The following is a 27,822-nucleotide window of genomic DNA, read 5'->3' on the forward strand; positions in this document are numbered from 1 at the left end:
ATAAGTATGACGCAATACTGACACATAGATGTGTTCAGGACAGAACCGTCATGAAGCGTGAGATATATCGGACAAATTGGATAATGTATGGAGGAGTTATGAGGACTTCCTGTTTCACCAATAGGTGGCGCTATAAGTATGACGCAATACTGACACATAGATGTGTTCAGGACAGAACCGTCATGAAGCGTGAGATATATCGGACAAATTGGATAATGTATGTAGGAGTTATGAGGACTTCCTGTTTCACCAATAGGTGGCGCTATAAGTATGACGCAATACTGACACATAGATGTGTTCAGGACAGAACCGTCATGAAGCGTGAGATATATCGGACAAATTGGATAATGTATGGAGGAGTTATGAGGACTTCCTGTTTCACCAATAGGTGGCGCTATAAGTATGACGCAATACTGAAACATAGATGTGTTCAGGACAGAACCGTCATGAAGCGTGAGATATATCGGACAAATTGGATAATGTATGTAGGAGTTATGAGGACTTCCTGTTTCACCAATAGGTGGCGCTATAAGTATGACGCAATACTGACACATAGATGTGTTCAGGACAGAACCGTCATGAAGCGTGAGATATATCGGACAAATTGGATAATGTATGTAGGAGTTATGAGGACTTCGTGTTTTATGGCGAAATGTCAAACTTTGGCGGGGCGCCACGGCAAGGGTGTTTGGTGAAAACTAAATTTTTTTGATAACTTTTGATCACAAAGGTCTTAAGATGAAGCTGACCCGATATGAAGTTGATCGGATGAAATCTGTAGGAGGAGTTCGTCGAAGTACGAGGCATGGAAATGGTAAAAACAAGGACAAAATGGCACATAAAGAGCAAAATGGCGGACTTCCTGTTGCATGTTGGGTATAGCTCCAAGAGACATTTAAGTGTGGCTCGATGAAATACATATGCCCACCAAATTTCGTTCGCCTACGTCCAACTGAAAGGTGGGGCTCGCCATTTTAAACTTTCCAGGGGGCGCTCTTGAGCCGTTTTGCCACGCCCATTTCCGTCACCAATGAAATATCCGATTTTCACCAGGACTGATGTATCTGCAAAGTTTCATCCGTTTTCATCGATGTTTAGCCCGCCAAAAAGGCATTTGTTTGGGGAGAAGAAGAAGGTAGAATAATAATCCTTCGAAATACAATAGGGCCTCGCACCGCCAGTGCTCGGGCCCTAATAATCCTTCGAGTTTCAATAGGGCCTCGCACCGCCAGTGCTCGGGCCCTAATAAGGAGAATAATCCTTCGAAATACAATAGGGCCTCGCACCGCCAGTGCTCGGGCCCTAATTATTTATGCATGTTTTCTTGTCTGATTTCCACACAACACTGTCCTCAATCAACCGGAAACTGGATGCATCACAGTGCATATACAGAAACATATTTTTAATGCTATTGGCATTTGGTGAAGAGAAAAGGGGTGAATCTCACACATATTGCAACCGAAAATCTGACGTGTATTAATCAAATAGCTCAAACTGCTTAGAGCCCTGGAGAGTCTAGAACCCTGGAGAGATCAGAAGAAGCGTGGAGAGAACAGTCTACAACCCTGGAGAACAGTCTACAGCCCTGTAGAGATCAGTAGAATCCTGGCGAGGACAGTCTACAACCCTGGAGAACAGTCTACAGCCCTGTAGAGAACAATAGAACCCTGGAGAGGACAGTCTGAGATGTCCATTTCTGGAGAGAAGAGAACATGAGCAGGATGATAATAACAATAATAATAACTTGCATTCATCATCATCTTCATCATCACATACCTCCTGATGTGAATTTGCACACCCTGATCCTTTACAGCTGCTACATGCAACAGAACACTCAAGGCCATGTTTCTTGCATGTGCACCTCAGGCTGCTGCAGTCTGTCTTGCAGGTGCATCTGAAGACCTTAAGTTCCTAAGTTCTTGTTGAGCTGGTGGTAAGTCCGTCTGGACAGGGACAAGCCTCCCATCATTCTCATCCACATCCATTGTATGACCAAAACGGTGGTAGAGCAATTATCAGACATTCTCAAAAGTGCTAGTTTTGTCAACGTTTTGATCTGAACCATTGTATATGATCATAAGTAACCTTAAAACAGGGGTAAACATGCATTTCCCCTTTACTACTCCTTTAAGGTCATCAGATGCACCTGCAAGACAGAATGCAGCAGCCTGAGGTGCACATGCAAGAAACATGGCCTTGAGTGTTCTGTTGCATGTAGCAGCTGTAAAGGATCAGGGTGTGCAAATTCACATCAGGCGGCATGTGATGATGAAGATGATGATGAATGCAAGCTATTATTATTGTTATTATTATTATTATTATCATCATTATCATCTGCTCATGTTCTCTTCTCTCCTGAAGTGGACCCTCTAATCGTGTGTGTGTGTGTGTGATTTTCATCTGGCTGCTCTGCTATGGACGGTTCTACGTCTCAGACTGTCCTCTCCAGGGTTCTACTGTTCTCTACAGGGCTGTAGACTGTTCTCCAGGGTTGTAGACGGTCCTCTCCAGGATTCTACTGTTCTCTACAGGGCTGTAGACTGTTCTACAGGGTTGTAGACTGTCCTCTTCAGGGTTCTAATGTTCTCTACAGGGCTGTAGACTGTTCTCCAGAACTAAAACTACCGTGTAGCATGGGTCACCTAACAACCCATTCAATTTTGGAGTGGATCCGAATCACGGGGTGGGTCCACGAGCCACCCAAACATGCCTGGCAATTCACCTCCATTCACCTGGACTTAGGGAGTGAAAAATTCCCCCCATTCATTGTCAATTGGGGGAACTGAAACAGCCATATCTTAACATGGGAAGAGAGACACAAGGTTTGGACTAGCATAAAGCTCTCGACCTAACAAATGCAGCATTACCAACATGGGTATAGACTTTAGGGGGGACGCCGGGGACATGTCCCCATCAATATTCAGAGACTACTGAATTGTCCCCAGCAATAATTTGGTACACATGCTTAATACGATACTAACTGACAGTGTTATAAAAATGGTTTAATGTCAAATTCCTCATTTAAACCAAAAGGGGCCATCGTGTTGAGTGCAGCTGTGATATGTTTGTGATTTCCGCCTCTGGGGGGCTTCTCTACTTTTTCTATGCCGACATATCTCAGAGCACTGACGTTGTGACCTGCTTTTTACCTTCGCCCCAGCGACCTATCAAACTCGGATTAGTAACTATCAATTTTATTTTGGTGATAAAAATATTCATTTTGTAAAATCATATAAGTACTTAGGTTTTTATGTTTACGAGCATATAGATTTCATGAAAGGTCCTGTCTGAGTCTGCAGGCCGAGCATTAGGGGGACTTACTGGGAAAATTAAGACAATTAAGGATATTGGGTTTTTGACTTACACTAAACTTTACCAAGCCTGTGTTTGCCCTGCCCTTGATTCTGGTGCAGGGGTCACAAGAGTTACCCTAAAAGTGTATCTGTACATACCTGGGCCCTTCGGTATTTTTGGGGTGTTCATAAATATGCACCGATCCCAGCTGTGACAGGAGATATGGGGTGGGAGTCTATGAGGTTTGGTGGACGATATGTACTGCCATGGAACAGGTTACTTAAGATGAATGGTAGTAGGCTAACCAAAATAATATTTGAATGGGATAGACAACAGAATGGACCCTGGATAGTAGAAATTAGTGACATGCTCTGTAAATATGGATTAAATGAAGTATTCAGGACTGTTGAGAAAATTGATATAGCTACATTGAGGGAGAGTGTGCCATAAGGTCAAATATAACTGGATAGAAGAGATTTGGAGTAAACCTAAGCTTCGTACCTACCGTAAGATCAAATATGAGTACTGTACCGAAAACCATGTACATTAATGTTTAATTTCTCTAAGAGAAAGAGATCACTCTGTGCTCAGATTAGAGGAGGCATGTTTCCACTTCACATTGAGACGGGTAGGTATATTGGGTTGGAAAATCTGTGATATGATGTTTAAAAGTATAAATATAGAGATGGACATGATAAATATGGAGGACTCAAGGTCGCTTTGGATAAAAGCGTCTGCTAAATGACTGACGTAACGTAGGCTACTGCTGTTTCAGTACCATGGACAGAGTCACACATACTCAACACAACACGTGGAACGATGAACGACCAATCAACGATTGATTTAGATTCCTTGTGAGCGACACGGAAGTTAAAACTGCTGGTAGTTCGAGGATTCGGCAGTTGACTCGTCTACTTTCCAGTCTGCCAGGCAGAGTTTGAGAGCAGACGTTTCCACATCAACCAGCTTTAGCATGCAAATAAACTATATTTCATTGTTTACTGAGACATCAGGATCTTCTTGCCGGAGTGAAGTTGTTATCGTTGTCAACATACAGGTATGACAATCACTTTTATTCCAATTCACGATGGACTTCAAGTAGCTAGCTTGGAAGCTAAGTGAAAATCTACAAAAACGGCTCTGTCTATTTGCTGGATAGAGACATTGGTTGTACCACAATATTGACTTGCAAGCTAATGTGTTAAGGTGCTTAGTTTAGACTAATTGGTATTATCACAGTAAAATGATTGGAAAGAACATTGATTGATCTGAATTTTAATTTGGAAATCGTGTCCGATACCACATCAATTTGTATGAACCCGTGTCTTCGTTCCAACTGTGGACAAATTAGTATAAAGCTAGCTAGTAGCTATTTACTACAAAGCCAGTTCGTGCTACCTAGCTAAAGTCATGTTTCCCGTTTTTAAGATAGCTATTTAACACCGAATGGCGAGATGTGTATTGGTTACCAACTACTCGTTAACTAGCGTTATCTCGATAACGCCACAAGTGATAACTCGTGTTTTCATACTTCGTAGACATAGCAGCACTAGCTCGCTAACGTTAGCGGTGTTGTATCGCTTCCCTCAAAACCGCAGATAGCAGTGTCTAGCTACGCCAACTATTCAAATCCTATCCTATCAACTTGAAGCAACGTAACTATATACGACTGAACAGTCTCAACCAAGATATTAGCTTAGAGGGGGGGGGGGGACCCTCCGTGTGAGTTGTCTCTCAGTGTGAAAAGCTAGCTCAGAGCTTCGGTCCAGGCAATGGGTGCTGGTGAATAATTCATTGTCTGAGCTGTCCCAGATAGGCTTACCCTCCTGGCACTCCGAGGAAACATGGGACAGCAGCAGAGGACCTTCTGCTCAGCTGTGTTCATAGACTTGTTTACTAAGAAGGATACTCTGTAAAATTTGCTGTTATGATTGAACTACATCTCTGCCCAACTGTGGATGTAATAATTGCAATATACGAAAATGTTAATGTTTCGACCAATATTGATGTAGACATCTCTTACATATATAACCGACCCACACATTCATGAGTCTGAGCCTCTCTCTCTCTCTCTCTCTCTGTCTCTCGACACCTTTACCCCCCCTCTTCTCCCAGGGTTTGGAGTCATGGCAGAACAGCGCTGGTTTCTCCCACAGTGAGAAGGAATCTGTCTCTGCCGGTCTGTGACTGAAGTCTGGCCTCCGGCTGCCAGAGAAGAAGCGGAGTAGAGGGAGTAGGAGAAGGAAGGATGGAGCGTGCCCACAGTCTCCTCCTGAACGAGGAGGCGTGCAGCCAGCTAGGGGAGCACCAGAGAGTGCAGTTTGTCTTTGAGTGGCTCCGCTACCTGAAGAAGCTGCTACCTGCTGCTGACAGGGTGAGGAGGGGGGAAGGGGGGCGGAGGAGAGTGTAGGGGAGGAGGGAGGGTGGAGGAGGAGGAAGGAGGAGAGGATCGGTGGATGAATAACAGGAATCAAGGGTCGATGTGTGGGGGTGTGAGGAGGAGAAATAAAGGAGAGGGAGAGGGAAGAGAGGACTACCCTAGGATTAGAGGGGAGGAGGGATAGGCAAAGTGTATCATGTTTTGGTCATTGTGTGTATGTGTGTATGTGTGTGTGCGTGTGTGTGCGTGCGTGCGCGCGTGTGTGTGTGTCTGTGTGTGTGTGTGTGTGTGTGTGTGTGTGTGTGTGACACGCGCATGTGTGTGTGCGCGTGTGTGTGTGTGTGTGTGTTTCTCTCTCCCAGGCGGATGTGAAGCAGAACCAGAAGCGCCTGATGGATCAGCTGATGTCGGTTCTGACAGAATCCCCGGGCCCGCCGACCCGCTGGGTCCTGGCCGACTGCCTGGCCCTGCTCTACCGCCTGGGAGACCCCATGTCCTCCAGCCTCGCCGTTGACCGATGCAACGACATCATCCGCAGCAAGGACGACTCCCCCAGCTCCCTGCCCACCCGCCTGTAAGCACTGCAGACAGTCAACTGACCGTCTGAACTCTAATGACTGAGGAGAATCACCCTCGGACGCAGAGTTAAACCCCTGAAGTAGTTTAGTCTCAAAGTCCAGAGATGAGATGGCAGAAATATTCACAGCTCTGTGAGCATAATCAAGTTTCCGGAAATTCTGATCTGGCTGATATCATCTTACCATACAGTAGGGGGCCCTTGGGAGTAGTAATCTTACCCTTGGGATCTAAATGGTATTTCAATTAATACCGCTCGCAGCCTCAAGAGGGAGTAATACTACTCATTGACGCATAGCCTAATGTAGCATGGTGTATAGGCTAGTCCCCCTCCATGCACAGGCAGAGTCCCACTTTCACTTTATGAAATCAGGAGAGTAAAAGAGAAGGCTCTCTAGAGTTTATAGATTGCCTCATTTATGTTATCATTTAAGCCCTATTAGCATTGGGTTTAAATACAAAATATTGCGAAGTAGGTGCTTTTGCCTTTGGCCTCACTTTCGCTTTCCTTTGCAAATGTTGCAAATGTTGCTGCTGTAAGTTTGAAACCCTCATTGCTATATCTGTTTATCTTGTTTAATGCAAACAATTTAGAACATTCTTTGAAAGCTGTTCAAATTTAAGCAGAACAGACACTTGTAAAATGTCCTTACCGGCAGCACTACAAGGCGAATTTGCAAGGAATTATAATCATTATAATAATAATACAATCTATTCTGTAGGCCTATGATCCCCCGATTCTTATAATTCCGAACAGATATCTGTCATTCAATTTGCTCGTAATCTGCAGTGTGATTGTAAATTCCTTGTGTCAAGTATGTTATTGGTTTTTATCACCAGTCAATCAAAGGTTATGATTGAACACGCACCTATTCAACCGTATTCATAGACCACGTTACAGGCTGTATTGGGCGAACTCATAGTAGCCTCCTACAATAGCACACATTACACTAATACTGTACTGCACTAGTACAGCACACATTATACTAATATACAATCAATAAATACTTTAACACTATAATGTGATATGCACTTGAACTCGTGTTGGATTATGGCAAAACATTCCCGGCTTCCTAATCACTCATCAGTCAGGAGGGAGGTTTAATTCATATTGACACCTAGGTGATCTAAACAGCTGGGGGTTGTTAACCCTTCCACCGAAGACATTCCTGCATAATGGCTCTTGCGCATTGAGAAAATGGACCTCATTTATCAATGGAACGTTGAAATTGAACGTTGGATGTTGGATTGGATTGTAAACCAGATCAGAAATGATGGTATTAGCGTTGATGTCTGTTTCATCAAACATTCGTATGGAGCCAATCTCATCGTGAGCTACGAATGATCGGGCATGACAAATGTGGCAGCTGAAACCAATCGTAATTATATTCTGGCCTCGCCCTTGCAGTTTGACATGGAGATTCATAGACTAATACGACTAGTACGACCAAAAACATACATTTCTCCAACCACTTATCCACTCTCCATGGAAAGATTCCTCTGCAGAAACCCCTCTCACATTTGATTTTAAGGGATGATTCACATGTAAATTCACGCAATCAGACATATACAGCGTACGGGCAACTTACGTGCTTTTGTGTGTAGCCTACACAAAAAGCATTGCACACAAATAGCTGTTAATTCGATGATTTATTGTGACAATAAATGTCAAAGAAACAAAATCTCAAATTAGAGCTAAGACCTGAATTTCATCCCGTAAAATATCCTCTTTCAAGCACTAGGCTAGCAGTGGGTGCGAGGGGAGCGAATTTAATGAGTGAGTTAGGAAGGGCTTGGAGGCGTAGCCTCTCACCTCGGCGGTGAGATAGGACGCGCATAGCCTATTTGATGACTGTCAAAGCGTTGTTCAGTAGATGACTGAATAAGTCTACCCACTGCTTTTCACTTGTTGATTTTGATTGCATGTACGTCACCAGTATAGCCATGCATTGATTGATTGATTGAGTGGTGTGAGATTAATTTCACTTTTATTTTAAGACTAAGGCTCTAAGGCTCCCCACTGTAACACAAGGAATATAAATAACGGTCTGAAATGTCACAATGTGATCCGAAACCTACAGATGTAACCGTGTGTGTGTGTGTGCGTGTGCGTGCGCGTGCGTGTGCATGTGTGTGTTCTCCCAGGGCAGCCATTGCCTGTCTAGGTGCTCTATATGAACAGCTGGGTCGTATGCTGGTCAGCTCCTTCAGAGAGACCCTGGGGAATCTGCTCAAGGCCATGAAGAGTGCTGAGGTCAGTGATGATGCGGAGGATGATAGTGATGATAATGATATTGATGATGATGATGGTGATGATTGATGATGGCTGTGCCCTCTGCTCCAGTCCCAGGGCAGGTATGAGATCATGCTGAGTGTGGAGAAGATCCTGCGTGGTCTTGGCTTGAGTGCCGTCCCGTGTCACCGAGACGTCTACAAGGCCACGCGCGTCTGTCTGACTGACCGCTCCATGGCTGTGCGCTGTGCAGCTGCCAAGGTAGCCATCTACTGCTGACGGGAGACGCTACGACTCTAGCAAAACTCTCAAGATTTTATTCCGACATTGGAAATTTGTCTGCGACAGTGAAATCGAGTTTGTAGTCGGTTGGTGTAAGGCCGCCCATAACTCAATGTGCTGTTACTGTGATGTTGTTTCCAGTGTCCAAGTTTGGTCACTCCGGAGTTGAGCTCATGTGTGATGCTCCCTGTATGTTCCCAGTGTCTGTTATCTTAACTCGCTGTGTTCAGATTCAGAGTGGTGTAAAGCGGGGTTCACATCAAACAGCTGTGATGATGGACTAGTTTTAGAACATCTGTCATCTGCAGGTGCAGCTCAGAGAATTTGAATATTATTTTCCGTAATTTCATTCAAACAGTGAAACTACACAGAGTGAAATATTTCAAGCCTTTTTTGTTTTAATCTTTAGGATTGTACAGTATGTTCAGTACAGTATGTGCAGCATGTTCATTTATACACTCAATACTTGGTGGGGGCTCCCTTTGCACAATGGAGGCACATGGAGGCAATCAGCCTTGAAATTTCATTACATGTGTAATGAATATAATATATGAAAGCTTCACTTTTTGAATTAATTAATTAACTTTTCGCAATATTAATTTTCTGAGATGCACCTGTAGTTTTCTTTCCATGAGATTTTAAATGTTGAATTTTGAAAACGGCAGTTTTAGAACTTTCAGGGTTCCAAACCCAGAAGAAAAGGAGGGTTACATCTACCCTGATGAAGGCACTAGGTGGGTTGGTTTCTTTATAATGGCCTAGCTGGACTGGAGCAAATATAGTTTGCGACCCTCCTTTTTTCTTTTGAAAGTTTGGACCTCCACTAACCCCCGCTGGTCAGCACCTTAACTAACTCATGGGTGTGCTGCTGCATCCTTCCTCCTGATAAGCCCTCAAACTGCTTAAGACGGTCTTGGCTGTGGGCTCAACATTGGGGGAGTCAGGAAGCTTTCTCCCTCTTTCAGGTCACTGAGTGGCGGGGTCGAGCTACAGGTTCTCATTAGCGAGGCTGGGGATAATTTGGGTATAATTGGACACTAGGACGGGTGAATTGGCTTCCAAATTAGGGAAAAATTGGGGAAAAATAGCTAAATATGTGGACCCGACTTTTCTCTCCAGTGTCTGCTGGAGCTTCAGAGGGAGGCAGTGTTCCTGTGGACGTCGGAGCTGGAGAACGTGGCGACGCTCTGCTTCAGGGCCTTCGAGGGCTCCAACTACGACGTGAGGGTGGCGGTCGCTAGGCTGCTGGGAACCCTGCTCGCCACTGCCGTGGAACCCAAACAACCCACGGGTAGGTCCTGCTAGAACCTGGACAGAACCGTGATAGAACCTCTTAATATTGCTATTTTAGTTAGTTAGTTAGAGGTTTTATTGTCCCCTTAGGGAAACTGGTGTGCTGCGAGAACACATCAAGGCATCATACATACATGCATTCACACAGATAGTACAATAAAGGCTAACTAAAAAGACAAGGAACAAGAAAACATCATCAACGTTTAGGAGGCACCATATATAAGAACGTTCAGACCAGCTGGACATTGTAGCCTAGCCCTAGCCCCAGAGGAAGAGAACATATTTCATTACTTATTAAGGAGTCTGATGGCCTGTGGGACAAAAGATAACTTGCTTCTATTGGTTCTAGAAAAAGGAGCACGGTATCGGCTCCCAGACGGCAGCAACTCAAAAAACGAGGCAAGAGGGTGTCTCTCATTGCTCACAATGTTGTTTGCCTTTGTTACAATTCTGTCTTTGTAAATGCATTCCATACTTGGAAGCGTGATCCCTAACAGCTTACTGGCTGTTGTGACAATATTCCTGACAGCTTTTCTGTGCTTCAGTGGCATTACCAAATCCGCAACTGATACAGAAGGTCAGGACACTTTCAATAAAAGCACTTTAACTTTTTTACTGTCTTACTTTCTATTCTCTTTTACCATATCTGTTTGCCTATTTTATTTTCTTATTTTATCTACTATTTTAACTTATTTTATTTAGTCTGTAAAGCATCGTTTGCTACATTTGTTTTTACATATATATATAAACTTTTATTTAACCAGATAAAAACCCATTGAGACACAAGTTCTCTTTTACAAGGGTGACCTGGCCAAGAGGCAGCAAGTACATCAATAAAAACATGCAAGTACAGGTAAAAACAAACAGGACAGAAATGGGTACAGACAAAGACAACCAACTGCTCCACTAGAAGGGGCAGAGAAACTACTGTACTGTACACATGTAAACATGTTGTCCCCCACCCATTATGCATGTTCCCTTGTGGTGTCAAGCCCCCTGCTTCTCATTAGCTGTTTTATACAGAGATCCCACTATATTGCCCTATAGAAGACCCCTCAATTTTCTGGCTTTGTTCATAATGAAACAAAGAAAGACAGCATAATGTGTGATTGTATATAACATGCCGGCAATCTGGAATCGAGAGGCATGACCCTTGGACGCAACATTCACTAGTTGTTAAACAAGTCCATGTACCTGTATGGTAAAAAAAGTCCTATAATGAATGTTGAAATACAGATATATCTAGCGCTACTAATGTCACACGTGTATCAATGACCAAAGTAAGCTCTCTACAAACCATGGTAGTGAATGAGTACAATAACGTCTCCATCTAGTGGGCAAATCAGTCCATGTACCTGTATGGTCTAAAGTCCTATAATGAATGTTGAAATACAGACATATCTAGCTCTACTAAACACCTCACGCTCTACTCTCTGTGGATGTAGAAAGTAGGCTACATGGTTTCCCGAGTAAACTTGTCTGAGACTATACTGAGACACCAAGCATAGTTTTTGATGTAAAAATCTAAATGTACTTGTCAATGGAAAAATGCGTTGGAAAGGCGCACCTTTTGTGGTGGGTTCTGGTACTACGGGGGGACTGACAGACTCACTCACACACTGACTCACTGACTCACTCACTACGTGACACCGGCCAACCTAATGTCCCCCCCCTTTGGCTGTCGCTGGGTGGAAAAAACATACAAAATTTAGAACCAGACATCAGTGCAGTAGCAGCTGACTAGGATAGATATGCAAACTGTGCATCAAAGCAGGAGCAGCTAGTGGTAAGGATTTCAGTATTTTTTTGTTTAAAACTAGATAAGGAACAGTGCTATATAAACTTTGGCATGTGTAACACTCTGATAGGTATATCTCTAACACTGCATATGGACTCCCTATAGTTTGTTTATTATAATAGCCAATGGCCTAACCGGGCTCTCTGGGGTAGTTTCAGCCTGTGTGTACGCGTGTACGTGTGCGTGTGTGCGTGTGTGCGTGTGTGTGTGTGTGTGTGTGTGTGTGTGTGTGTGTGTGTGTGTGTGTGTGTGTGTGTGTGAGAGATATTCACCTCTCCCTCACCAATGAACCCTGACCTCTCTGACCTCCCAGCAGCCCCAAGGCCGGGGTCAAGGCGCAGCTCCCTGGAGGAAGTGATGGACCTGCTGACTGGTGGGTTCCTGCGAGGGGGGGTGGGCTTCCTCCGGGCCAGCGGAGACATTCTGAAAGGAACCAGCTCTGTCAGCAAGGACATCAGGATAGGAGTCACACAGGTATGTACCCCCACACCCTAAACCCTACACCCTAGACCCCCTACACCTTAGACCCTACACCCTAGACCCCCACACCCATGTCCTCTACACCCTAGCCCCCTGCACCCGAGCCCCTATACCCTAGACCCCTACAACCTAGCCCCTACACCCTAGACCCTCACACCCTAGACCCTCACACCCTAGACCCCCACACATTCTAAATTGTTGTGATTTGTTTTTCCTCCCCTTCCCTTCTCCTCCCCTCCACCACTGCTCTCTCTCTCTCTCCCTCTCCTTCCCCTCCACCAGTCCTGCGTGGTGTTTATTTCCTGTCTGGGCGGGACCTGGCTGGAGGCCAACTTCCCCTCGCTGCTGTCCCTGCTGATGGAGCTGGTGTCCCACGGCCGCGCCACGCAGACGCCCGCGGACGCCGTGGTGTGCCGCCGCTGCGTGTCATTCGTGCTGCGCGCCAGCCTGAGCTCACTGCTGGGGGAGAAGGCCCAGATCGCCGCCGCCAAGGAGATCTGCCAGGCCGTCAGCCGTCAGAAGAGGGCTGTGGGTGAGTCAAGACTGATCTGAGACCAAGGGGGCTTTAACATTGCTTTATTATTTGACGGTGGACAGGCATGTCCAACTGGAGGTAGCGGAGCCATAGGTGAGGAGGACTGGTCTATACCATCCAACACGTCTTTGAAGGGCTCAGTGACATGGTTCTCTTGAATGGTCCCCCCCCCTCAGAGGCGGCGCTGAGCGATGGGAACGTGGAGACGCGGGTAAGCGCGGTGGACGTGGCGGCCAGCCAGCACGTGGTGGTGTGTGCTCTGCTGGAGCTGGGCAGTCTGCTGCAGGGGCTGGGCTCCACCGCCGGCCCGCTCATCACCGACACCAGCACTGGTGGGTCCGCAGCACACGCATGCACACACACACTCATACACACACACACACACACACACACACACACACACACACACTCACATACAATGAAAAACACACTTGGGGGGGTTAAAAGCACACCATCAAAAGAATATAACACAAAATCCCAGAGGATAGCACTTTACAGCATTACTAAAGCTATACACATGTAAACAAACAAATAAACAAATGAAGGCATGCAAATTCCTAGATGAACCTACCAAACTCCCTGGCCACCCCACACCCATGATTCAAACTCCTTCCTTAAGAGTGAACCATCAGTTCTGCCCATAAATCCTTTAAGCCTTCATGCACACACACACACTGCAGTGAGATGCACACCTGCTGGCACAAGCCTTCATCCACTACTTGTCCCTGTGGGGGAAGTGTGCTAGATTAGATTACTGATGGGAAATGCAGTTTTCTGATGAGTCTGCAGAGGGAGAAAGGAGAGAGAGTGGGGGGAGGGAGTGAGAGAGGACAAGGGACAGAGGGAGAGAATAGGAAGGATAAAGAGTGAAGAGAGTGAGACGGTGGCGTGATGAATGGACCAGAGAGGCAGCTCCAGCCCTGCTGGCTCAGCGCTCCACAGTGAAGAACATCAGTCAGTATCTGTGACCCGGGCGTCAGGGTGAGGGGACGGGAATAGAGGCAGAGAAGCAGAGGGATATCAGAACATTTTTGTGATGTGGCAATGTGAACATATGTTTCCCATATCAATAAAGCCCTTTAAATGGAATTGAATTGAGATACAGAGAGACATGCAGTAGAGAGAGATACAGAGAGACAGAGAGAGAGATACAGACAGATATATAGAGAGACATAGAGAGAGATACAGAGAGACAGAAAGAGCGATACAGACAGATGTATATAGAGAGATACAGAGACATAGAGAGAGAGATACAGAGACATAGAGAGAGAGATACAGAGACATAGAGAGAGAGATACAGAGAGACATAGAGAGAGATACAGAGAGACATGGAGAGAGAGATACAGACAGAAAGAGAGATACAGACAGATGTATATAAAGAGATAGAGAGAGAGACATAGAGAGAGATACAGAGAGACAGAGAGAGAGATACAGAGAGACAGAGAGAGAGATACAGAGAGACATAGAGAGAGAGATACAGAGAGACATGGAGAGAGAGATACAGAGAGACATAGAGAGAGAGATACAGAGAGACAGAAAGAGAGATACAGACAGATATATATAGAGAGATACAGAGAGATAGAGAGTAGAGGTCTTCTCGGGTCTAAAATGTGGACCCAAAACCGAGATGGACCCGAGACATTCGTTCCGAGATCCGACTAAATCCGATCATTTTTTAAAATATGTATACCGGACCCGATTTTGTCCGAGAGCAGGAGTAGGACAGAGACCCGAGACCCGAGTCGGATCGGGTATTTTACGGATCCGACAGGCAGTAGTAGCAAGTAGCAGTAGCATTAATCGCTTAGGCTGTCAGGCTGTTGCCTTGCATGCTGTTGCATCACAGTTTGATGGAATTGCGATTTATCCTCTCAATCTTGACAGGATCAATCGCTGTTTTGTCAGGCTGTGATGTGGCAGCATGGAAATGAAACAGCCTTAAATAAATAAGGCTACACAAAGCTGCTGCTAGGTTTGACCTCTTTATATTCATTTTCTTTCAGCTTATTTTTCACAAGGTAGGCTACTGGTGATTGCTGCCTTGTCTCCGCGTGCGTCGCGCCCGCGGTCTCACTGAATTCGCGTCATGCGTTTCTCTCGGGTATTACGCATAATGATAAACAGACCCGTAATAGAATAGGATCCACCCGAACCCAATTGACAATAATAAAAGCGTGGAAATGTCTCGGATTTACCTGACCCGTGAAGACCTCTAATAGAGAGAGATACAGAGAGACATAGAGAGAGAGACAGAAATATAGAGAGATATACAGTATATAGAGAGAGAGATACTGTACAGAGAGAGAACTACATATCGGAGATCTGTACCTTCAACAAACTCTCACAGTTCTACTGTAGCCATACTGTACATTCTGTTATCCTCTCTGTCATAACGAGTTGTGTGTGTGTGTCCCGCCCAGCCCTCCTGGACACCGTCATCTCCATGCTGCTCCACCCCAGTGTGTCAGCTCGATTAGCCGCTGCCTGGTGCCTTCGCTGCGTTGCAGTGGCAATACCGTCCCAGGGGGCCGTGCTTCTGGACCGCTGCGCTGAGAGGCTGACCGCCCTGAAGTCCAGCCCCGAGGCCGTGGCCGGGTACAGCGCGGCCGTCGCCGCCCTATTGGGCGCCGTGCAGCACTGCCCTCTGGGCATCCCCCACACCAGAGGGAAGGTGAGGAAACGGACTTGAGTGCAGGGCTGCGTTCCGAATTGCATACTTCCATACTATATACAGTAGTATGCCAAAAAAGGAGGTAGTATGTCAATACATAGTATGCCACATGCACTATGAAAAATACCTGGATGTCCTACTACAGCCGGTCGTATTTTGCAGTATGCAAGCCAGCAGGCTTTTCTGGCTATTCTGACCCACAATCCTGTGCGTAGCGGAAATTACGTCACATGTGCAAGTCTCGACAGCTGTGGACGAATGTCGCTTCATGGACTGCGACTGATGTGGTCAAATTTAAAGCCGCAATGTTATGACAAAGTGGTATGTCCCAATTGTATGCATACTGCGTGGAAAGTAGTACTTTCTAAGGGCAGCTGCAGTACATACTGGTAGTAAAAAGTAGATGTACGCGATTTGGAACGCAGCCCAGGACTGGAGATGGGCCGGCCAGAGCCGGAGCTAGATACCCTGTCCAGACGCGTGTTCTTCCACCAGGGCTGAGGGCAGCGTCAAACCGACTGTCCACTAGGGCTTCTTGGTCTGAGCTCCAGCGCCTTTTTCAACTGTTCCTAACAGGCAGTGAGCACTTGCAGCCTCCTGGTGCTTCAAGTTGAAAAAAGTTTGCAGCGCTCGTCAGTGTCACTTTTCGTGAAGCGACCAGCCATAGCGGCAGCATCACCCCTATGAAACTCCTCCAGGGCCAGTGCTAGAGCAAGCCTTCGCTTTGCTGAAATCATTTGAAAACGAAAAATAAACAACAGAGAGCGATATCTTCCAAAAGGGAGGGTATATGCCGTTGTTAACGCTGACGTCAAACCATAGATTTTTTTTCTCCCAGTGCTTTTCTGCCAGAAAAAAAACCCTAGTGGACATGGGCCTTTAAAGGAGTAGTAAAGGGAAAATGCATGTTTAGCCCTGTTTTAAGGTTACTTATGATTATATACAATGGTTCAGATCAAAACGTTGACAAAGCTAGCATTTTCGAGAGAGTTGATAATTGCTCCACCACCGTTTTGGTCATACAACGGATGTGGATGGGCATCTTGAAAAATCATTGAAAAACATGTTAAACTCTCGATTTCAAAGACAAGAAGCTCACCGAGGGTGTAATTGGTGTCCATTAGTGTTCTGACATCAAATTCGCCGCAAAGTATGAATCCTGTAGGGTTTTATTGATCATTTTATGAAATCCATTGACTTGTATTGAAGCGACCGTTGTAGATGTGTAGATCAATCTGCAGAGGGGATTCAGGAAGCGGAACTACTTACGGTAGCTATTGTTATTGTTTATGTTGCTAGGCTACCTAGTTTGCGGAAGTTTACACACGTATGTGCTGCGACTAAATAGTTCTATGCTAAATATTTAAAAAAGCCTTTCCAGATGAACTAGAATCTTACTTTATGGTGAATTATATGTCAGAATGCCAACTAACACCTAGGTGAGTTTCTTGTCTTTGAAATCGAGAGTTTAAAGTCGCACTGAAATGAAAAAAGCATTCTGTCCCATTTTGGTTCACATAATTGGTCATAGTGTTCACCTATTCAATGATGTATGCCAAAAAAATTACAAAATTCAACTTTTGTTGTAATCTTATATCAAAGTATATCATTTCTTACTTCCTGGAAAACGGTAGGTCACGTGCAATGACGACAACAGGTACCTTTAGATTTTAGGCCAATAATCTCACGAGATCCACCCGTCAATCAACGCTGTCCTTCTATCGAATCTGTCTAAAGTTCTTAAAACCCGTCCACTTGTCAATGTTCCAATCAAATTCCTCTCAATATATGTCCCACCCTCATAGCTTGTTAGCGTCGGAAATACGTCAAACTACGGAAGTTAGATGATCTCAAACGTCTGTTTCAGTGCCACTTTAACATGTTTTTGAATGATTTTTCAAGATGCCCATTCACATCCATTGTATGACCAAAACGTTTTGACCAACGTTTTGATCTGAACCATTGTATATGATCATAAGTAACCTTAAAACCGGGCTAAACATGCATTTTCCCTTTACTACTCCTTTAACAACGTAGTTCCCCTTGACCTGGTACAGGTGTTGGTATAAAGAAACGGTACCACATTTAAACTAAAGACTGGCTTAAGCCTGTCAACACAACAATACACATCCAGGGGTTTACCCTTCAAGATCTTGTAGAATTGCTGAATGGACTGTATTTATTTCAGCTGGGCACAGGTTTGTGATATTTAATAAAAGGCATGTACAGTATGTGTTTGTGTCCAGATAGTGCTATGTGTTTGTGATATTTAATGTGTGTGTGTGTGTGTGTGGGTGTGTGTGTGGTGTGTGTGTGTGTGTGTGTGTGTGTGTGTGTGTGTAGGTAGTGTTAGACCTAGCTGAGGACCTCCTCCGCTCCGCCACCCAGAACAGCCGCATCTCCATCCAGAGAACCCAGGCTGGCTGGATGCTGCTGTCTGCTCTCTGTACCCTCGGTATGTACACACACACACACACACACACACACCTACTGGTCACGTTTGTACAGGACACACACAGTCTTGTCTCCAGACCCTGTTAATATGTGCGTGTGTGTGCGTGTGTGTCAGGCCCAGCGGTGGTGGAGCACCACCTGTCCAGGCTGCTGCTGCTGTGTAGGTGTGCCTTCCCCCCGTCCGTCAGAGAGCTGGACATGGAGCTGCGTCGTGGCGACTACTTCACCTGGCAGGTCACCATGGAGGGGCGAGCCGGGGCGCTGTGCGGTGAGACGGCCTTCACACACCAAGGCCTGTTGTTAAGATTTTAAAAAATATCAAATTAGGCCTCTGGCATGCAAAAATGCTGTCATCAAAACTCAACTATTCAAGAGGCCGATTTATGCTGTTTTGGGAAAGTTTGGGTAATGTACGGTGTCTTTAAAGGTAGGGTAGGCCTGTAATTTGTGCTCTTGTACTTTACGCACAAGGATATAGATCTGGATGAAGCGTTGGCTTCTTTTCCTCTGCAACTCCATGCTCATTCATCCATTCTCACCCCTAGCTTGTGTTTTATACTGTAGCACAGCTTCTCCTGAACCGCACCTCCACTAACTTCCAGATATTTTGCATGAGCAAACTCACAGCATTTGCGTATTGTGTTTGACTATAGCCAAAAGTCTTTTGATGATTTGTGTAACCAAATTAGAGCCCTCAATCTCAGTTAAGCAGCTTGGAATTTCAGCTCGATGGTGGCAGTGAGTGAAACTTTGTATAGAAATCTTTTCCGTCAATATCATTATATATGCATGTGAAACTACACTCTGGTCCTGCTGCCAGCACTTTTTTGTAACCTTATTCTCTTGTCCAGAATAATTCGTCTGCTGAATGTCAAAATCAAGTTCTCAATCAAGTGTGGTCCACAAGTCATTAATTAATCCATCCATTCAGAGAACAGGTCTCTGTTGATCATCTTCTGTGTGTAAAGCTGATGTACTTCCTGTTTTTGCATGACCTCTCACCTTTGCAGCCATGCGGAGCCTGGTGGCCCACTGTTCTGACCTCCTCACCGATGATGTCATCAGCCGCCTGCTCACCCCACTGGCCTGCGCCATGGCGCTGCTCACCAAGTGAGTCTCCTATTGGCCGCCTCCCTCACAGAAGGACAGGTCTGATAGGCTGGGTTGTCACTAAGCAGTGATAGCTTATAAGGCATAGCTTTCTGATATCACCAGAGGCTGTTAGCTCTGACCAGCATCAGAGCTGACGGTAGCTGCTATGTCAAAAATGATGATCAATAAACACTCTGGAGGGTTGCCAGAATCCCACTCAACCCTTCTCTGGTGACTCAGCCTTTAAAAATGTGATTGAGTTTGTTGTCATCCCATGGTCTTTAAATACTGCGTGTGTGTGTGCATGCGTGTCCAGGGTGCCTACTCTGATCAAGTCCTATGGAAGCCAGATGAAGGCCTCCTCTGTTGTGTTCAGACTCAGAGTGTATGAGATCCTGGCTCTGCTGCCTCCAAAGACCTATGAAGGTGAGGTTTGTGGCTGTTTTGGGCTGTGTGTGCGCATGTGCGTGCGTGGTGTCTTGGCATTTTCAGATGAGCTGGCATCTGACTAGACTAGCATCCTAGGCCTAAGTAGATTGGCCTACTTTTTTTTCCAATTTTCTAAATACAATAATCTGACTAGAATTTATTCCTGTTATGTCCAGCAATTCAAAATTGTTAGGTTTTGCCAACCAAAAGCTAGCAATTACTTGCTAATGTGTGCATATGTGTGTCAATTGAATCCTCTTCTCATATTCACCGCTTTTCATGTTGAAAAATGAGTTCCTTAAACCTCCATCAAACTTCTGTCAAAATTGACGTTGTGTGACATTCTTCTAAAGTTTCTGGTGAAGTGTAGGTTGTGGGCATGTTATTCTAACGATGTTCTCCCTTGGTTCCCCTGCAGAGAGTTTTGACGTGGTGGTGAAGCAGCTGGTGTTGGATCTGACGGGTCAGGAGAACGCTGGCTGTTCCGAGCTGATGCTGCTCCCCCCCCTCTGCCACGCCCAGGATCTGGCCCTTCTGGGGCCGGCACTGCACGACATGGACCAGAGATACATAGAGGAGCAGGTGTGTGTGTGTGTATGCGTATGCGCCTATGTGTGCGCTTGTGTTTGTTTGTGCGTGCGTGTGTGCGTGCGTGCGTGCGTGTAACCACGTCTCCCTGTGTGTTCCAGCTGCATGGTAGCAGTGTGGGAGGAGGGTCTCTGGAGTACGACCCCTTCACCATCAGTGAGAAGAACCAGGATGTTCCTGTCCCCCTGCCCGCCCCTGCCGCCCTCATCTCTGCCGCCGTCCAGCTGTTTGGGATCATTTTCCCCCACATCATCATCCCTCAGAGGTGTGTGCATGCGTGTGTGTGTGCGTGCGTGCGTGCGTGCGTGCCTGCGTGCGTGCGTACGTGTACCCTGTCCTACCCTACCCCATAACTCAGACCCACATCCTGCCCCAGTCTCCATCCCTGACCCTGTCCCCCATCAACAGTTCCAGTCCCCTGAGCCCAGCCCCCAGTCTCAGCCCCTGACCCCCCTACCCTCAACCCCAGCTACAATCCCCGATGTTGACCCTGAGTCTGGCGCTGGCCCCTACTTCAGCCCCAGTCCCTGTCCAAGCCATAATTCCAGATTCAGTCATATGATTATGGACAAAATCGGCAATTGTATCACAGGGCCCATCTCAGGAGTTCTGTGTTTCACCCCTGGCTTTCTCTCTCCCTCTCTCCCTCTTTCCCTCTCTCTCTCTCTCTCTCTCTCTCTCTTACTCCCCCTCCCTCTCTCTCTCTCTCTCTCAGGAGCCAGATCCTGGAGCAGTTCTGTGAAACGGTGAAGCAGTTGAAGGGAGTCCGGCAGCAGACTGTCCAGACCCACGTCTCTGCTGCCCTCTGCAGTGTGTTAAAGGTACTGCACTCTCTCAGCAGATACCTGGGCCGTGTTTATCAAAGGTCTTGAGAGTGCTGATCTAGGAGCAGAATTAAATGATATGGACGAGCTAAATCCTAGATCAGCACCTGTACTCTGAGAGGCTTGATAAATACAGGCCCTGAACCACAGTACCAGCGGCTCAGTACAGAGGGTACAATAGAGATTCTCCATTGAAAGGACTTTGTAGTTCTTGTCTAGAGTTAATTGGTAAATGGATTGTGCTTATGTAGTGCTTTTATCCAAAGCGCTTTACAATGGCCTCTCATTCACCCATTTACACACACATTCACTAGGGAGGTCACGGTGTGGATTTTTTCCCACAGACTAATAAATCTGTGACAACACTGGTGTTACCAGTAACATTGTCTAGCCTACAATAAGATAGCGCTTACTTTAATCTTTACCGTTAGACCTTTGCCGTATGTTGAACAGCACTGTTGTGTAGCCTTTGGTGTTGGTCCTCCACGGTTTATTCCTCCACGGTTTGTCTGCAGATACGCAATTATGTAAGATAAATGTTACACTCGGTCCTGTGCTTCTTTATAATCAGAATCAGACTTTGTTTATTGCCATGTAGTTTTTCAACATATTAGGAATATTCTTACTCTGATTGTGCATTTGCAAGCAGGCCAAACTGCCTCCGCAAATCGGTGTTGTTATGCACGGAATGCTGCTAGAATAGGCGAGAGAATAGGCTGCTAGAATAAACTAGCCAGTTAGCTAATGCCAACAGCCACTAGGATAAGTTAGCTAAACAGCCAGCAACAGGTGGCTAGGTTAGCTGAATATTAGCTAGGCTAGCTAGCTACGAGAGGCTATTAGCCACAGTCTCCCCCTCCTCCCCCTTCTTCCTTCTCTCTTCACATGAATTGAAACTGAAGTCTGATTCCACTAGACTCCGCTCTGTGCTGCATGCACATGGAGGGGTGGATCAGACGCTGTATGCCCGAACACCGAGTAACACCGGTAACACCGACAACCGTGACAAGCCTAACATTCACACACCAATGGTGGCAGCTGCCATGCAAGGTGCTAGCCTGCTTATTTAGCAATTTGGGGGTCAGTGTCTTGCCCAAGGACACTTCGACATGTGGACAGGAAGAGCCAGGATTCCAACCGCCGACCCTACGATCACTGGATGACCCGCTCTACCTCCTGAGCGACAACCGCCCACATAATTCCGCCCACATAATTCCCTCTCTCTCTTGTCCTTTCTCTCTCTCTCTCTCCCTCTCTCTCTCCCTCCCTCTCTCTTTCTCTCTCTCCTTCTCCCTCCCTCCCTCTTTCTCCCTCCCTCTTTCTCCCTCCCTCTTTCTCCCTCCCTCTCTCTTTCTTTCTCTCTCTCTCCCTCCGTCTCCCTCTCTCTCTCTCTCAGCACCTGGGCTCTAGTAATGGTGTGCTGGGTCCAGAGGAGGTGCGGCGTCCTGCCCTGGCTCTCCTGGTGGGGGCGCTGGAGAGCGGCAGCCCCGTCCTGCGCTGCATGGCGGCCGAGGGCCTGGCACGTCTCGCACAGGTGGTCAATGACCCGGCCTTCACCGTCTCCGTGACGCTGGGCAGCTTTGACAAGTGAGTGGGTGCACACACGCACACACACACATGAACACTAATGCTGGTGGAGAGCATATTCACAGTGAACACGGTAGCGTACCAGACTGGCACTACTAATTAGGGGTGGGAATCGGTGGTGAACTCACAATTTGATTCGATTTTGATTCTTGGGGTCACGATTCGATATCACTTCGACTATCACAGATTCGATTTTGTATTTGATTCGATGATGATAGAATTTTCAGTGACATTTCCACCATTTGACTGCAGTAACCCACTAAATACAGTAACCCATTAAATACAGGGGGTCACTGAAAAACACTGAAACCTCCCAAGCACAAAATTATTGTGAAAAACAGATTAAATGTATGATTTTTTTTTTATGACAAAAAAAAAAGACTTTCGGAATTTGTGAACCGATCGATAATCGTTGAGAATAGATTCGCGATTCTTACATCTTTTTCACCACCCCTACTAGCAGTGCATCCTAACGCTGGTTCCCCACTCCAGACTCAAGGGTGCCCGGGATGCAGTGACTCGTACAGGCCACGCCCTGGCACTGGGAACGCTGTACCGCCACACGGGGGGCATCAGCTCACCTCAGCACCTCAGCGCCTGCGTGGGCATCCTCTTCACACTGTCCCAGGACAGCACCTCACCTGAGGTCCAGGTACAACACACACACACACACACACATACACATACACACACACACACGCACACACTCACATACTTACTGAGTTGTCACATACTTGTCTTTATGTGTGTGTTCTCTCTGACAGACGTGGGCGCTTCACTCTCTGTCTCTGGTGATGGACCTGGCAGGTCCTCTGTACCGCGGTCACGTGGAGCCCAGCTTGGCCCTGGTGCTGCGTCTGCTCCTGTCCAACCCTCCTACGCACGTGGAGGTGCATCAGAGCCTTGGGCGCTGCCTCAACTCCCTCATCACCTCCCTGGGACCTGACCTACAGGGTACCATACTACACTACTACTACAATGCCAACTTATTACGCAACTACTAGTATAGTGTTACTACAACTACTGCTATACTTTTTTGCACTAGCATTTTGTACTCACCCTTTGCACTGTCCTGTCTTTGCTCCAACAGGAATTAATGGGAATTAACAGGAATTAATTCCCATGAATTCCCATAAATTCCTGTTAATTCCCATTGGAAATTTGTGAATATTCCTGGAGTTTTGCAACCCTAGAGCACTCTTCATCACCAATCTCCTGTAACTTGTGTGTGTGTGTGTTTTTCCAGGAGAGGGGGAGTGTGTGTCGTCCCTGCGGGCCTGGTGTCTGCTGGGATGTGGAGTCATGCAGGACAGTGCTGGCTGTCTGGTCCAGGCCCAGGCCATCTCCTGCTTGCAGCAGCTGCACATGTTCGCACCGCGTCACGTCAACCTGGCCAGCCTCGTACCCTCCCTCTGCGTGAGTCACTCCTCCACCCGCTCACTATATGCTGCGCTAAGATCTCTAAGATCTCTGGAGATGGATGGATCAATAGAGAGATACCTGCTTCAGTCGCAATGCTCTTAACAACGGTCTTAGCTGTTGTAAACGGTCTTAGCTGTTGTAAACCCGGAGACACTCCAGTGACGTCTCTTGATACATGACCTGCTGCAGTCCTAGTGTGTCCTTCCGCTTGCTCAGTGACAGTGTTGTGTGTTCTCTCTCATACAGGAGATCTTGTTGGATTATTCTCTGTTGGTAGGTTCCTCCTCCCTCTACAGGGTATGCAGCTGTGTGAGCTCTATCTGCTGTTGACACTGGCTCTTGTGTTATTATACCTTTACTCACCGCCATTGATTTTCACATTGTTTTATTTATTTATTTATTTTAAATTGGTATGTTTCTTTTTTCTGTTGCGTTCGGACTAACCCAAGGAGCTGGTTTCCACAGTGGACCCCTATAGATGATCTGCAGACGCTCAAACCAGCAGCTATCTTAGTGTAGCTGTTGACGCCCAACACCTGGGCCAGACCAGGGTTAGGGTTAGTGGACAGTTAGTTGAATGTTTATAGATAGGTAGTGTATCTATAGACCATCTATGGGGGACCCTCAAAGTGATACAGACTATTTTGGTGCAACTAATAACAACACAACCGCGCCCCCCGCCTGTCTGTCTGTGTTTGAACTCACTCTCTTCTGTTCTCTGGGTTGGTTGGTTTTGGTGATTCTGGGTTAACAACAGTTGACAACAAGTGAAATATCCCTGCTCTTATTTTGGTTGGCTACTTTAAACAATTATTATTGTTTGTTTATACCTCACAACAATTATCTGTGTTTGTACCAGCGTGCATGCTTGTTTGCTGATGTGTAAATTCCTTATTGGATGGTAAGCTGTACACCCCTGTTTCTTTGTACAGTTTGTTCAGTTAAAGTGTGTGTGTGTGTGTAGGTGAACCTGTGTAGCTCCTACCTCTCCCTGCGTCGCGCGGTGGTGGCGTGTCTGAGACAGCTGGCCCAGAGGGAGGCGCTAGAGGTGTCTGAGCACGCGGTCGCCCTAGTCAAGGAGCTGCCCCGCAGAGACAACACACAGCTGGGTGAGACACACATACAGACAAACACACACACACACTCAGACAGACACGGACACACACACACAGACACACACACATTCCAAAACACACAGGCAATTTATGGTCTTCACAAGTATAGCAGTACAAACACACACACACACACACAAACAAACCTTTTGAAATGCATTACCTGACAGTGGTTCTCCCTCTCCACAGATGTGACCATTAAAGAGGTGGGCCTGGAGGGGGCGCTGTTCAGCCTGCTTGACCGGGAGTCGGACCCGCGTCTGTGCAGGGACATCCAGGAGACCCTGGTCCACATGATGGGCTCCATCTCTGTGGGCAAACTGGCCCACTGGCTCAAACTCTGCAAGGACGTTCTCTCTGCCTCCGCAGGTCAGTGGAGGTCTGAGGTCAATTTATGAAGCCCTCTACTGGTACGTTTTTATTCATGAATTGTTCATGGGTCAGTTGGAAGGTGCTTCCTGTTGGCTGTCACTGCTCTAGGATGTGTCAAGGGTATTCCGAACCCGGTGTGGACGTCCACACTTCTGACGTTGAGTTGGAGGGAAGAAGGCATTGAGCAGCCTTTCATGTATTTTGTGTATGTGTGTGTGTGCGTGCCTCTCTGTCTGTGTGTATGTCTTTGTGCCTGTGTGTGTGTCTAGAGTGTCTCAGTGCTCCTGTGGAAACCACCCAGGAGGAGGAGGAGGTGGAGAGGGATGACGACTCGTCGGTCTTCCACGCCAAGTCGGACTCCAGCGGACCCTTCACCAACCTGCGCTGGTCCACGCGCGTCTTTGCCGTGGAGTGTGTATGCTGCATCATCGCCCAGTGCGAGCATGGAAACCGCGCACACTTCGACATGGCGCTGGCTCAAGAGCTCCGCCTCCACGAGTCCACTGGTGAGTCAGCAGGAGTTAAGAAATAGAACAGAGTAGAAGTGGCTTTTTCATCCCCCCAAAAATGCCCTCCTCCTGATGGGCTGGCTGACGCCACAGGACCCTCTTATTAGGCTAATTCCATTTCCCATGTCCCTAGTGGTTAAACCACACTCTCACCCACCTATTTCCCCTCCTCCTCTCTCCCAGACTTCCTGGTTCTCCACCTGGGTGACCTGGTGCGCATGGCGTTCATGGCTGCCACCGACCACAGTGAGCGCCTCCGTCTGTCCGGCCTGCAGACGCTCCTGGTCATCATCCGCAGCTTTTCCTCCATTCCGGAGCCCGAGTTCCCCGGTCACGTGATCCTGGAGCAGTACCAGGCCAACGTGGGCGCCGCCCTCAGACCCGCCTTCGCCCCGGACGCGCCGCCGGACGTCACCGCTAAAGCCTGCCAGGTGGGAGGAGGGGACACGTCTGGGTCTTCTCTGGACCTCCGTTTCATTCTACCATCAGTGTGCCCTCTGAAGAGATGGGGCAGTGTGACTTCATATGGTCCCTGAACACCTGTGTCTGGTCGGGTGTTCAGGGCTGAGTAACCTGTGTCTGGGTCCGTGGTCAGGTGTTCAGTGCTGTGTTAACCTGTGTCTGTGGTTAGGTGTTCAGTGCTATGCTAACCTGTTCTCTGTATCTGTGGTCAGGCGTTCAGTGCTGTGTTAACCTCTGTCTGTGGTCAGGTGTTCAGTGCTGTGTTAACCTGTGTCTGTGGTTAGGTGTTCAGTGCTATGCTAACCTGTTCTCTGTGTCTGTGGTCAGGCGTTCAGTGCTGTGTTAACCTCTGTCTGTGGTCAGGTGTTCAGTGCTGTGTTAACCTGTGTCTGTGGTCAGGTGTTCAGTGCTATGCTAACCTGTTCTCCGTGTCTGTGGTCAGGTGTTCAGTGCTATGTTAACCTGTGTCTGTGGTCAGGTGTTCAGTGCTGTGTTAACCTGTGACTGTGTTCAGTGCTATGCTAACCTGTTCTCTGTGTCTGTGGTCAGGCGTTCAGTGCTGTGTTAACCTGTGTCTGTGGTCAGGTGTTCAGTGCTGTGTTAACCTGTGTCTGTGGTCAGGTGTTCAGTGCTGTGTTAACCTGTGTCTGTGGTCAGGTGTTCAGTGCTGTGTTAACCTGTGTCTGTGTTCAGGTGTGCAGTGCGTGGATCTCCAGCGGGGTGGTGAGTGACCTGAGGGACCTGCGTCGTGTGCACCAGCTGCTGGCCTCCTCGCTGGTCAAGGTGCAGGCTGGGAAGGACACGCCCAGCCAGCTGTACAACGAGGCCACCGCTACCATGGAGACGCTGGCCGTGCTCAAGGCCTGGGCAGAGGTACAGGGATGGGAGGGGGGGGGGGGGGTTGTTAGATAGATGGGGTGGATGTTGGATGCATAGATGATGAATTGATGATGTTGGTGAGTAGATGGATGGATGGATAGATGGACGATGGGTAGATGGCTGGATAGATGGAGGATGATGGGTAGATGGATGGACGGATAGATGGACGATGGGTAGATGGCTGGATAGATGGAGGATGATGGGTAGATGGATGGATGGATAGATAGAGGATGATGGGTAGAGGGATGGATGGATAGATGGACGATGGGTAGATGGCTGGATAGATAGAGGATGATGGGTAGATGGATGGATGGATAGATGGTGGATGATGGGTAGATGGATGGATGGATAGATGGAGGATGATGGGTAGATGGATGGATGGATAGATGGGGGATGATGGGTAGATAGATGGATGGATAGATGGAGGATGATGGGTAGATGGATGGATGGATAGATGGAGGATGATGGGTAGATGGATGGATGGATGGTGGATGATGGGTAGATGGATGGATGGATGGATAGATGGAGGATGATGGGTAGATAGATGGAT

At 47.1% G+C, this 27,822-nt stretch overlaps 1 protein-coding gene across 1 annotated transcript in view; it reads left to right on the forward strand.

The window, feature by feature from the left end:
• Window positions 1–4,225: 4,225 nt before the first annotated feature.
• The window catches only part of heatr5a (HEAT repeat containing 5a), a 33,466-nt gene continuing 9,869 nt past the window's right edge, over window positions 4,226–27,822 (forward strand). The window contains exons 1-27 of the mRNA XM_084437667.1: window positions 4,226–4,351; window positions 5,410–5,668; window positions 6,037–6,248; window positions 8,396–8,504; window positions 8,595–8,744; window positions 9,885–10,056; window positions 12,173–12,330; window positions 12,619–12,868; window positions 13,048–13,203; window positions 15,292–15,542; window positions 17,886–17,997; window positions 18,112–18,264; window positions 19,007–19,106; window positions 19,405–19,514; window positions 19,936–20,099; window positions 20,207–20,370; window positions 20,821–20,926; window positions 22,326–22,516; window positions 23,009–23,168; window positions 23,281–23,470; window positions 23,763–23,932; window positions 24,185–24,211; window positions 24,903–25,047; window positions 25,240–25,419; window positions 25,692–25,928; window positions 26,115–26,362; window positions 27,087–27,266. Coding sequence (XP_084293793.1) covers window positions 5,543–5,668; window positions 6,037–6,248; window positions 8,396–8,504; window positions 8,595–8,744; window positions 9,885–10,056; window positions 12,173–12,330; window positions 12,619–12,868; window positions 13,048–13,203; window positions 15,292–15,542; window positions 17,886–17,997; window positions 18,112–18,264; window positions 19,007–19,106; window positions 19,405–19,514; window positions 19,936–20,099; window positions 20,207–20,370; window positions 20,821–20,926; window positions 22,326–22,516; window positions 23,009–23,168; window positions 23,281–23,470; window positions 23,763–23,932; window positions 24,185–24,211; window positions 24,903–25,047; window positions 25,240–25,419; window positions 25,692–25,928; window positions 26,115–26,362; window positions 27,087–27,266 — 4,221 coding nt within the window. The 5' untranslated portion in view covers window positions 4,226–4,351; window positions 5,410–5,542. The remainder of the gene's footprint in view (window positions 4,352–5,409; window positions 5,669–6,036; window positions 6,249–8,395; window positions 8,505–8,594; window positions 8,745–9,884; window positions 10,057–12,172; window positions 12,331–12,618; window positions 12,869–13,047; window positions 13,204–15,291; window positions 15,543–17,885; window positions 17,998–18,111; window positions 18,265–19,006; window positions 19,107–19,404; window positions 19,515–19,935; window positions 20,100–20,206; window positions 20,371–20,820; window positions 20,927–22,325; window positions 22,517–23,008; window positions 23,169–23,280; window positions 23,471–23,762; window positions 23,933–24,184; window positions 24,212–24,902; window positions 25,048–25,239; window positions 25,420–25,691; window positions 25,929–26,114; window positions 26,363–27,086; window positions 27,267–27,822) is intronic.

The sequence above is a fragment of the Borostomias antarcticus genome (genome assembly GCF_949987555.1).
Source record: "Borostomias antarcticus genome assembly, chromosome: 5".
In the NCBI taxonomy this organism is placed as follows: Eukaryota; Metazoa; Chordata; class Actinopteri; order Stomiiformes; family Stomiidae; genus Borostomias; species Borostomias antarcticus.